General features: G+C 41.2%; 2 protein-coding genes and 7 non-coding genes across 12 annotated transcripts in view; 3 read left to right on the top strand and 6 right to left on the bottom strand.

The window, feature by feature from the left end:
- LOC111656025 (cornifelin homolog B-like) overlaps nt 1–4,119 on the bottom strand; it is a 5,814-nt gene extending 1,695 nt beyond the window's left edge. The window contains exons 1-4 of one of the 2 annotated variants that reach the window (XM_023407617.2): nt 3,842–4,119; nt 1,577–1,673; nt 808–921; nt 338–495 (exon numbers count right to left, since the gene is read on the bottom strand). In XM_023407617.2, the coding sequence (XP_023263385.1) occupies nt 338–495; nt 808–913 (264 nt within the window). In that variant the 5' untranslated portion in view covers nt 914–921; nt 1,577–1,673; nt 3,842–4,119. Of the gene's footprint in view, nt 1–337; nt 496–807; nt 922–1,576; nt 3,461–3,841 lie in introns of those variants that run through there. The other variant, XM_023407616.2, reaches the window with a different exon arrangement.
- Nucleotides 4,120–5,847: 1,728 nt separating this feature from the next.
- LOC111656026 (uncharacterized) lies at nt 5,848–8,476 on the top strand. Of its 3 annotated transcripts, none has more exons than XR_015437329.1 (3): nt 5,848–5,990; nt 7,203–7,338; nt 7,773–8,476. XR_015437329.1 is itself a non-coding variant. In XM_023407618.2 (3 exons), exons 1-3 carry the CDS (start codon nt 6,619–6,621, stop codon nt 8,267–8,269), a joined length of 864 nt encoding a protein of 287 aa, XP_023263386.1. In that variant the 5' UTR covers nt 6,400–6,618; the 3' UTR covers nt 8,270–8,476. The 3 variants fall into 3 exon arrangements, 1 of the variants encoding a protein (XP_023263386.1); XR_002760842.2 differs by lacking the exon at nt 5,848–5,990 and adding an exon at nt 6,238–6,388; XM_023407618.2 differs by lacking the exon at nt 5,848–5,990 and adding an exon at nt 6,400–6,849.
- A 523-nt stretch (nt 8,477–8,999) lies between these two features.
- trnad-guc (transfer RNA aspartic acid (anticodon GUC)) lies at nt 9,000–9,071 on the top strand. The gene has a single exon. It is a non-coding gene; the product is annotated as a tRNA-Asp (tRNA).
- A 512-nt stretch (nt 9,072–9,583) lies between these two features.
- On the top strand, nt 9,584–9,655 carry trnad-guc (transfer RNA aspartic acid (anticodon GUC)). Its single transcript has one exon. It is a non-coding gene; the product is annotated as a tRNA-Asp (tRNA).
- Nucleotides 9,656–9,734: 79 nt separating this feature from the next.
- On the bottom strand, nt 9,735–9,806 carry trnad-guc (transfer RNA aspartic acid (anticodon GUC)). The gene has a single exon. It is a non-coding gene; the product is annotated as a tRNA-Asp (tRNA).
- A 571-nt stretch (nt 9,807–10,377) lies between these two features.
- Nucleotides 10,378–10,450, bottom strand: trnav-aac (transfer RNA valine (anticodon AAC)). The gene has a single exon. It is a non-coding gene; the product is annotated as a tRNA-Val (tRNA).
- Nucleotides 10,451–10,832: 382 nt separating this feature from the next.
- Nucleotides 10,833–10,905, bottom strand: trnav-aac (transfer RNA valine (anticodon AAC)). Its single transcript has one exon. It is a non-coding gene; the product is annotated as a tRNA-Val (tRNA).
- Nucleotides 10,906–11,000: 95 nt separating this feature from the next.
- On the bottom strand, nt 11,001–11,073 carry trnav-cac (transfer RNA valine (anticodon CAC)). The gene has a single exon. It is a non-coding gene; the product is annotated as a tRNA-Val (tRNA).
- A 243-nt stretch (nt 11,074–11,316) lies between these two features.
- Nucleotides 11,317–11,389, bottom strand: trnav-aac (transfer RNA valine (anticodon AAC)). The gene has a single exon. It is a non-coding gene; the product is annotated as a tRNA-Val (tRNA).
- Between the last annotated feature and the right edge of the window lie 176 nt (nt 11,390–11,565).

The raw sequence follows: 11,565 nt of genomic DNA, 5'->3' as shown, positions 1-11,565 counted from the left end.
ATATTACATTGTGCACAAAAAGAAGCGTATATGATAACTACTACTTTTACTTTTACATTTCTCAGAGGAATCAGATCAACCCAAATTTATTTATTTATTTATTTGGACGGTTTCTGAATATTTTGTTTCTTTATTTTAATTTTGACGAATCGATCGAGGCGAGTTTTCTTCGGATTCCTTCTAAACATTTTCTGAAAAGAAGAATTTGTAAAACTGATACAAACAAATGACTGAATGAATGAAGTGAATATCAGATTATTATTTTATATTTTGTATTTGGTGAAAACATAAAGAACTGAGCTTTTAAACCCCAAAAACAGAAACAAAAAGTCCTTACCTTGATGCCGTAACGCTGCCGCATGGAGACCCTCATGGACATGGTGATGGGCGGGATGGTGCCGCCGAAGATTTCCAGCAGGGGGAGACACAGACACTCTCCGTAGGCCTTGGTGGTTCTACAGGCGAAGCAGGGACAGCACCAGAAAGCAAAACAGCCTGAACCAGGAAGTAAAATCCACAGAGAGGCGACGGTTTAAGACACAGATACTGACACAGTCAGAGACAGAAGGAAACACTATGAGGAAGTGAATTAATCACAGTTATATGATATATATAGTTATATGTGCTGTGACCTCTGACCTCTCTCAGGCTCTGGTAAAACTCTCTCTCTTGATCATAAATTAACAAATGAGGTGGTTTAAACTGTAATCACCTGTATTTTATGTAGCTGCTAGAAAAACCTGATCAAAGCAGAGTTAAACTTTAGATAAACACACATCCAGCTGCGACAGATGTGCGGTCACTCACACTCGGGCACGTCCTGACAACAGTCACATATCCCAGATCCCCACTCGTTAGAGTCCTGAGCCACCATCACAGGCTGAGGCTGCCTGATGACCATCGTGGAAGACATGACGGCGTCTGGAGCGGGAACCAGGATACAGAGTTCACGTTAACACGTTTATTAATGTCAGGTGTGTAAAATATAAACACACACACACACACAAAGTCCCTCCTACAATGAAACAATAAACCTGCTAAATATTAACTGTATATTTTAATATTAGCAAGAAAACCTTTTATAGAGTTTGTTATGTGAGATGTGGTTTAAGAGCTGATTAATTACCCTTAATAAAACAAGATTTCTAATGTTCTTGAATTTCTCCTTATCTATCTATCTATCTATCTATCTATCTATCTATCTATCTATCTATCTATCTATCTATCTAGCAAAGTGTCAAGAGTCAAGATGGAAATTATAAAAGACGTGCTCCAGCTAACTGAATGACAGGTGACTGAATGAGACCGTTACAGTGATTAAAATCACAGATTTCTCTGGTTGGAAAACTGCTGGAAACATTTGTGATTATTATTATTATTATTATAAAAACGCAACTCAACAAAATTTAGAACATAGATCTAATTATTGTTCGATATTTTAATTCAGAAAAGTTACAGATTATAACTTTAAAGAAAATCATGAAATCATGACATGAGAAAAAAGGTTGACAAAATCCCGACAGGTCAAGAAATGATAAAAGCAAATATGTAAATGGACCATATACTGTTGTCTCACCTGTGCGTTTGTGTGATGAGAAGCTCTGAGTCGCTCGTCCTGTCACAGCTGATCTCTGCACTGAGATACGGTCAATTCTCAGTCAGTGCAGAAATACCTGCAGACAACAGAACACCTGAGAGAAGAAACCGGACGGACTGGTCCGTCCCGCTTCACCTTCTTTCAGCTATTATTTATTGTAACCGGCAGAGGATCAAAATGAGGGTAGGGCCCTGAAATGAATTATTGTCATGCTCACGTCATGGCTTCATGTACGACACCTGAAGCTGAATGTAAACCTCCTGCTGCTTTATTCAAATGAATGTTGGTCGACGTCCATCGTCATCAGAAAATCTGACTTTGATTTCTCTGGTTAAAAAACATCATGATTGTTGTTACAGCATAAAACAGTATCAAGATCTTTTCTCACAGTGACTGTTACTTAAACCTTGAAAAACTAGAATCACCACCTCGTGGTCGTATCCCTCCGCCACTCAGTGACTGAAACTAGTTCAGGTCACACCTCTGTTTATCCAGAGTCGGACAAAATGTTCAACATTTTTGTGAAATTTTGCCCTAATTGCTGTGAAGTCTTGAGTGATGGCTAAAAAGTGTTTTGAGAGGTCACTGTGACCTTTGACCTTTAGCCACCAAAATCTAATCAGTTTGTCCTTTTTTTTGTTGTTGTTTTTATTTTATTTATTATTTCCTGAAGGAGTTACGGACATGTTGCGTTCACAAGCTCAAAATCATGTTTTGTAAGGTCAAAGCAACCTTCACCTTTGACCTTTGAACACCAAAATCTAAGATCATCCAGATCAAGATCACATATGACATTTTATATTGGTAGCTAAAGAAATTACAAGCTAACACTGGAAACAAAAGGGCCTGCTATCAGTTAGCTAACATTAATTAGCGTAGCTGTAACTTAAGGCTAAAGATAGAAACTAGCTAACATTAGTTAGCGTAGCTGTAACTTAAGGCTAAGGTTAGAAACCAGCTGTTTCTCCTTTACTGTGTGCAGTCAGTAACAATGACGGGGATGAAGTGAAATCAAGTGAATAACACAACAGATGGTTTTGGGACAAAGACGTCACCTGTTTCTGAGAATCTGGGAATCGAAAGTAAACAAACCTCTCCCATCCTTTCACCTTCTCTTTTAACGAGGCACAGCAGCAACTATGAGCCACAAACCACAGGAAAGGCTGGAGACGTCCTGTGTCTGACTAACCCTAACCCTAAAAAAGGGTTCAACCAAATGGAAACTGAGAGATGAAGAGATTTGATTTGACAAAAGACGCTCAGCTGCTGCCGAGCTGCTCCGAATTCCTGGTCAGCCGACAAAGAAAAGCCGAATACCACAGTGATTACTTACTTTACATCATCCCCTCAAACACAGTGACACATTCAGTCACAGTAATTCACTGAAACAGCACCTGGAAATACCTGGAAACAATCTAAGAGGAGCTGAATGGAGAATGTGTTTGAAAACAAACAAACAAACAAACAAACAAACAAACAAACAAACAAACACAAAAACAAAACTGGGTGTGAAACCATTGAGACGTCTTCGCCTCTCAGTGACTCTTTACTTTAAACTGTGGTCTTCGCCTTCATCAGTAAAAAGTGTAGGACACAAAATGTGATGATGATGAATCTATCAGTGAAAATCTAATTGTGTTTAATCAAACGAAGGTAGATGGTGAATTTGTTGAGGACTATTTTAAGCAGCGGATTAATAGCAGGGTGGGGTAAGTTGGATTGAGTCCAAGGAAAAAATACAGTCGCCATTTTCAATATAAAGAAAGAACACGTCAGCCAGTACAGAGGACCAGGGACGCCACAGGAAAAGTATTAAAGCATTTCCTATATTTCATATTTTAAAAATAGGAATTGTAAAAGCAATTTACAAAGGAGCGATTAATCCATCGATCAATACTTCAGATTTAAAAGTGGATTTACAAAAACGCTGCATTTATCATTTCATGAATAAATAACATTTTGGTAAAAGCGTGGGTACGATATGACTGGTTACCTCTCCAACCAATCAGAGAGCTTGTAACATCCCAGAGTGTCACAGAAAGGCTAACAGGAGAAGCTAATCGATTAGCTAATAGGAAATAGAAAAGCAGGGGGAAAAAGGAAATGGAAATTGAAGAGGGAATCCAGGAATGTATAACTCCATTTTTAAATCTAAAGTATTTATTAATGAATTAATCATTCATTTATTAATTCTTTTTACAATTCCTATTTTAAAAATATGAAATTAAAGAAATGCGTTATTACTTTTCCTGTGGCGTCCCTGGTCCTCCGTACACCAGTGCAGCAGTGCGGATCATTGATCAGCTACACAGACGATACTTGTTAGTCGGTCATGTGAGAGGTTTTGTTGACAGAAAGAAAATTATCCGACACGAGCTTCGTCCTGGAACTCGACAGTTGACACAGATAAAAGCTGCAGAGTCGGGACTGTCGTCTTTGCTCCTGCAGCTTTCCCTTCGCCTTTGACCCAGATCTACGACGACTGTGACCCAGCACAAACTGCATAGTGCGCTGTATGACCCAGCTCTAGCTCCCCCCCCCCCCCCCCCCCCCGTGACCTTTGACCAGGAGAGCTCTGTGAATGACGTGGGGACACGTGAACAGCAGCTTTCAGAGGCCGACGATCACATGATTTAGTGTAATCCTCTAATATTTGGAATAGCTGGGGGCAAGTGATGTCGCAACGGTCTCGTGCGCTTAACGTTTGACCTTTGAACTTCTTCATACATGTGACACAGACATAGAAAAGTAGAGGAATTCACAGGTTTTATTTTGTGACATTGCATTTTTTTCAGAGCGTCACAAAACAAATATTGATTAAACTGATCGTCGATGAATAAGCAGCATTTCATTATGGGTAATGATTGATTTTACATTAAGTTTTATTTCATTTTATATTGTTTTAGTTGATTTCTGAAACACATTTGACTTTAAACTCATCCAGATTATGTGTGATAATAATAACTGACTATGTGACGTGGTGAACAGACGCTCAGGAGTTTCTTTCCCGCCTCAGGTGAAGTGTGAATCTCTTCACCTGAGGGTTTTTGCATGATGCACAAACTGAAGCGAACATACAGGCGGTGACGTCCTGAACGCTGCCGCTTCTCGGTTGTAAGAAGTATTGTTCAGTATGTGGCTCACACAGCTCAAACCCGGTGTCCAGTGGTCCCAGATAAACCTGCTGAACTCCCAGAGGTCTGAGCCGAGCAAACAGACCGCGGAGCAGCAGACCGAGGTTACAGTCCAGCTCCTGTCGATATCATGTCGACATTTAGTCCAAAATCCCACCGAGATTTTTCCCCCGGAGGTGTCCGAGTTCAGCAGCGAGCCGCATGAGCGCAGAGAAAACAAGATTATAAGATTAATATTCATGAAATGATGCCAAAAACTAGAATTTCCAACAGCAGAAATGTAACGCTTCGAGTAAATAAGGCGTAAAGGTTTTTAAACAAATCCATTTCAAAGTTTTATCAGCTGGTTAAAGTTCGGAAACAAAGTTCTGGCTGCTGACTTCAAACATGAGCCGGGATGTATTTACTTTCTGTTACGTTAGCTTTAACCCTAAAAACATGCTAACAAGTAGCTCATTTATACCTGTACTGTATCTCTACCACACAGAGCAACATTACTCGCAGTCACAGCACTTGGTTGGATTTATCTTTCTTTATATTTTTACATGCGACAGTCAGAACCTCGATGGACCTTCTTTAGAATCTGAATCAAATATTTACTAGGACTCAAGGATGAACTGATTAGATTTTGGTTATCAAAAGTCATCAAGGGCTTGGTGACCTCACAGATCACAGTTTTGGCCTCGTGAATGCGATATCTCAGTAACGCCTTGATTTGGCACAAACGTTCATTTGGTCTCAAGGATGAGCCGAATACATCAGGTCAAAGGTCATGGTGACCTCTGAGTGGCGGAGGGATACGACCACGAGGAGGTGAGTGATTCTAGTTCCTTCTTGTTATGTTTATTCTTATGAACCAAAACACCAGGGGAAGTTTGGTGTATGTGAAAAACCTACTCAGTGATAAACCTGATTGTGATTCTTGCCTCCGGTCACCTGAGAGTTTTCTCTCTCCTCTTCGCTCTGTTTCATCCTCCGTCACCGTCTCCAGGGGAAAGAGTCCGTCTCTGTTTGTCTTTAGATCTGTGATCTGTCGGCTGCTCGGTGCGAAGGCCAGGTAACGAACAGTGAGTTGATCTGAGCTCTTTGTCTGAAAACAGCTGCTGCTGCTGCTGCTGCTGCTGCTGCAGGAGAAGTTGTAACTGTGCCATGGATCTAAACACAACAGCTGCTTCTCACATGTGAACAAACACATCTCCATAACGTCTGAGCTGATGAATTCCATATGACGCTGGTGCAGAGAGCTGGGAAACAAACTGGTAATCTGACCTGCAGTTGGGAATTCTTTCTTCCTGTTTTCTGCTGCTTTTGCATCATGTACATGTGGTCTGGACATGTCCTTAGATACAAACCTGTTGTTTTATTTACTCATCCGTCAGTAGAATAACAAAGTCTATTACTTTTACACTCTCACCACACGATTTGGAACAGTTTCTCATTTTTTAAACATTTCATCAGCAGTTTCCGACAAAATGTAGGTCAGACTGACACAGACTTTGGACCAGTGGAGCTCATTTACATGGGGGTTGAAAGAGAGAGAGAGAGAGAGAGAGAGAGAGAGAGGGGGTCTCACAGAGCAGTCAGTCCTGAGAGGAGGAAGAGGAGGAAGAGGAGAAAGAGAGAGAGAGAGAGAGAGAAGATCTCACACTGAAATCTGGTATTTCCTTTCTTTGTGTACTTATATGTTCAACATGTAGATACACTGATACATGTTTGTTTATTCTGTATGTGCTCATGTATGTGTGTGTCGGTCATACATGTTTGTGTCAGATGAGATGTATTTTGAAGATTTTTCTCAGGTTTGTTTGAGAGAATTGAAGTGATTGAAGCAACGCTAACAACAGTACAAAGACATATATAAGTATCCTGTTAGATTCGAAACGTTACATGATCCACTTTGCCTGTATGCTGTCGGCGTTCAGTTGTCCTACTGTGGAAGTGGACATTAAAGTGGATCACGTTAGCCAGGAGAAAGCCGCTCTAACTCGACCCACATGTAGATTCATTCTGCAAGAACTCAACGCAGAGGAAGCAGCTCAGCTGGACATTTTCACCGGGGATTATTACGTCTCTTCAATAAAACAGAATTCGTACCGTCATCTGTTTTGTGCTCGGCAGGTTGCATGTTATTTCTTATTATAATGATGATATGTACAGTTTTAACTTTGGGGTTGATGAAAGTGGTGAGCTGCTAAAAGCTGCTAAAAGCTAACTACGGCTAATGAGTGAAATTAAGTAGCTTAAAGGTTTATTATTATTATTTACATTCTGTATCCAGTTGTTTCACTGAGTGAAACATTCAAATCCAAGACTCCATGTTATTTTTTTGTTTTTTTTTATGCTTGTACCAAAACATCAAATTTACATATTTTGATTTCTTGTGCATTTTATACAATTTTCTCCAAATTTGAGTGTGAATGTCTTTTATAAAAAATGATTCATCTTTTCCCATCCCTCTCCCACCGCTGCAGCTACAAGCCCTGGGATCCACATTCAGCTCTCTGACCAGGACGTCCTCAGTCAGTCCTCTGGACGTCAGGGTCTCCACACCCACAGGACGGATTCATTCTTTTACAACCTGGTCACCAGCAGCTTCAGGAGCCGCAGGTTAGTTCAGGTCGATTGGTTCACGTGCAGACTGAAGCACGACTAACAGAGATCATCTGCTCTCCAGGAACTGTTGCTTTTCATGTCTGCATTTCTTGGCACTGGTGGAGACGTTTCATGAGATCTCTGCCTCCCCCTGGTGGAGACTTCACGAACACACGGGGACTGTCCTTCAAAAACACAGAGATTCTCACCTACTCTGCAGCTTCTTGTATTTTAGCAAATTCTCTGCTGATGTATAAATTGCCAGTTAATCAGCAAAAGAGTTTGTAACAAAAAAATTATAGTAAAACCACAAAAGTAAGACATCTACATCCTGTTTACCTCTCAGACTTCATGACCCTCCGTGGAGGTCGTGACCTTTATGGAGGGGCCCAGTGAGCTGATTAATCTGATATAATTTTCTCTAATCTGCTTTAACATGTGATTTACAGGTGTTTCAAAGCGACTGAGGATTTACTACCTGAGACCAGGTGTTCCTGTAGCGGAGGTGGAGACTCTGGTGAACAGGGGGATGGAGGGCAGCAGTGAGCCTCGACTCCCAGACCCCCCCAAGAGGCCGCACAGCCAGACGGACTCTTTCCTCACTGCGGCTCGGCTCCTCCGCAGAGCGTGGGCGGAGGAGGGGAAGAAAACAGGGCGGCAGATTTCCCACCAGCCCCCTCTGAACAGGTCGGAGGGAAATCAGGGTCCAAAACGTGCTGAGATCTACCTGAAGGACCCCGGGAGCGGCAGGAAGACGACTGAGGGCAGAGAGGTGGAACGAAAGACAGATGAAGTGAGACAGATGAGTGAGGGGACGTCCTCAGCTCAGAGACAGGCAGAGCCACAGAAAGACATTGTGTTGGTCTGGAGGTCTGGCTGTCGCAGCTCATGCAGACAGACCAGGAGATTTAAAGCCCCGATTCTGCCCGTCATTGCTGAGATGTAGACGAGCCTCACTCCTGCCACACTGAAGTAAAGGCAGGCGCATTTTATGGTTACTGGTTACTCTTCTTCTTTGTTACAATAAGTGCATCAATTTGTGTTGAACGCTGGACACTATGAATATTCAGTGTGTGTGTGTCTGTGTGTGTGTGAGTTGAGTGTGTGTGGTGTAATGTGTTGTTCATTAAAAGTCAAATATGTACAAATGTAACTGGTGTTCTGTGTTTTGATGTGATAGTGGAACCTGCTCATGGCTGCTTTGTGGCGTTATTAAAATCTTTATTCTTTAAATATAATATATACACATTATTAAAAAATATTATTAAAAAACAATTCATAATATTTCAAGAATAAAGTCAGAATTTTAAGAATTGAATCATAATATATATAAAAAGAATCATTGCAAGAATAAAGTTCTAATATTACAAAAATAAATCCCTAATTTTGAGAATTAAATCATCATATTTAAAAAAAAAAAAAAAAAAAAAAAAAAAAAAAAAAAAAAGTCATAATATTACAAGAAGAATTTGTGTACGTACACTTGATTTCTGTTACAAAAAAGTCTTTTAACCACATTTAAATATCAATAATTCCTACTTACTTTATGTCACCAATCTGAAACACCGATGCAGGAAATGTACGTCACTGCAGGTGAAACAGGTAGATTTAATTCCTGTATAATCCCGGTTAGAAACCACTGACTGATTGAGTACGTCACGCATGATTTACCGGCTTCCTCGTTAGTATAGTGGACAGTATCTCCGCCTGTCACGCGGAAGACCGGGGTTCGATTCCCCGACGGGGAGTATTTTTTATTTGCTGTGGTAACTCTTCACTAATATCACATTTAAATATACACACACAACTGTAGATTTTACAAACTACACAACTACAATCAAGTTATTGTAGCTGTGTTGATATATTGTTCATTTATTTGTATTCTTTTTCTGGGGTGAACATTCTCAAAACTTGTGTGTTAAGTTGGAGTTTCATTGTATTTCTGGCTCCATTTTGAATTGATTTCTTTTATAGTTCCTGTTTACCTGTTGTATCAAGGGGGGCTTTAATTAACGACGCACAAAAGACGCGCGAGTGACGTGGCTGCACATTCTCGGCAAAAGCGGGAAAACCTTTGTGCTGGTAAGACGTGTTGTGATGCTCTCTTTCCCTCTAGCGCGTAAAACTAACTTCTCGTGGTTTAAACTGCGTGTAAATGTAACTATAAATGTAGATGACGCATTACAGACAGCGCCAGTGGCAAGAAATGGTTTATACTTCCTTTTTCCAAGTGACAGGTACGTTTAACTTCTCTCCGGCTTCCTCGTTAGTATAGTGGACAGTATCTCCGCCTGTCACGCGGAAGACCGGGGTTCGATTCCCCGACGGGGAGTAGTTTTCTATTTCTGGTTTAGGGTCTGATTGTTATTAGTTTTAAAAAAGTTGCTTGATACCGCAGCAAATGAAAAATACTCCCCGTCGGGGAATCGAACCCCGGTCTTCCGCGTGACAGGCGGAGATACTGTCCACTATACTAACGAGGAAGCCGAAAAAACCTGTGTGACGTACTCAGAGAGTCAGTGGTTTCTCACCGGGACTACACAAGAATTAAATCTACCTGTTTCACCTGCAGTGACGTACATTTCTTGCATCGGTGTTTCAGATTGGTGACATAAAGTAAATAGGAATTATTGATATTTAAATGTGGTTAAAATACTTTTTTGTAACAGAAGTCAAGTGTTCGTACACAAATTCTTCTTGTAATATTATGACTTTTTTAAATATGATGATTTAATTCTCAAAATTAGGGATTTATTTAAAAAAAAAAAATACTCCCCGTCGGGGAATCGAACCCCGGTCTTCCGCGTGACAGGCGGAGATACTGTCCACTATGTGCAAGTATTTTGTGAAAGTGAAGTAGTTTTTGAAATAAAATCAAAAGTAATTTATTTGTTTCACCTGGGCAATTGCTAGGCTCCAGCTGTCCTTGTCAGTGCAGTGGTCAGCATCTCATGTGTGAGATGGCCACCGGTGACGTCACGGTGGGTTGCCTCCCACAGATGACAGATTTGATAGGTTCATGAAACCCAGGTCTGAGCTGGAGTGGAAAACTATTGTTTCCGCCCGGTCTCGAACCGGGGACCTTTCGCGTGTTAGGCGAACGTGATAACCACTACACTACGGAAACTCCTGACAGTGCTGGTTTGCATAATGTCGCGTGAAGTCTGCTTCCGTACACTTTGTACAATGTCATGAATGTATGAATCAGCTGGCAGATTTGATCTATCCATGAATGTGTTGCAGCACACAACAAATGTAAGCTGCCCTTTGGAAGACCCGCTTTCTCCATGTACTTCACATTTCTAGTCTTCTTCGTCTTCGTCGTCTCCCTCTTATCCGGATCTCGTTCTTTCGGTAATTACCCAAAGTTCATGACCATAGGTGAGGATAGGAACGTAGATCGACCTGTTGATCCATATTAGTAGGTATTAAAGTATGGAATTAAAAAAAAGGGGGCCAAAGAGGCAAGAGAAATCCCCCATATACCGTCTAGTCATTTCTTGCAATAATGTTTCCGCCCGGTCTCGAACCGGGGACCTTTCGCGTGTTAGGCGAACGTGATAACCACTACACTACGGAAACTACACATTTCTGGCGGTCGGGTAAATAGCCAAAACCCTGTTGAGCGATATTAGTAATTAATAAAGAATCTAATTAGCACAGTCGTCAAAACCTATTGTTTCCGCCCGGTTTCGAACCGGGGACCTTTCGCGTGTGAGGCGAACGTGATAACCACTACACTACGGAAACTGTTGCTATAGGAACAAATGCTGAGGAGAGGAAGATTGCCTTGTTGATCGTTATTGGTAAGTTACAAAACGGTCGAATAATGTTTCCGCCCGATCTCGAACCGGTCGCGTGTTAGGCGAACGTGATAACCACTACACTACGGAAACTTCACTTGAATAACCCGTTCAGGAACATACCAGAAACTCTGTTGATCCATATTGGTAGATTTTAATGTATGGAATGTGCAGAATCGACGAAATATATTGTTTCCGCCCGGTCTCGAACCGGGGACCTTTCGCGTGTTAGGCGAACGTGATAACCACTACACTACGGAAACCACTGAAAGGTTTAATTTGCATAATGCGGAACAGCGACCATTTACAGCAGCGGTGTCCAAACTTTTTGCAAAGAAGGACAGATTTGGTAAGGTGAAAATGTGTGGGGGCCGACCATTCAGCCTGACATTCTTTGAACCATTAACATTAAATACAAATGAACTATTTTATGAAATTT

This window comes from Seriola lalandi, unplaced genomic scaffold (genome assembly GCF_002814215.2).
Source record: "Seriola lalandi dorsalis isolate HSWRI2012SDOR001 ecotype SW California unplaced genomic scaffold, Sedor1 jcf7180002054341, whole genome shotgun sequence".
Taxonomy (NCBI): domain Eukaryota; kingdom Metazoa; phylum Chordata; class Actinopteri; order Carangiformes; family Carangidae; genus Seriola; species Seriola lalandi.
The sequence above is the reverse complement of the archived record's forward strand: the minus strand, read 5'-3'. Positions and strand labels throughout refer to the sequence as shown.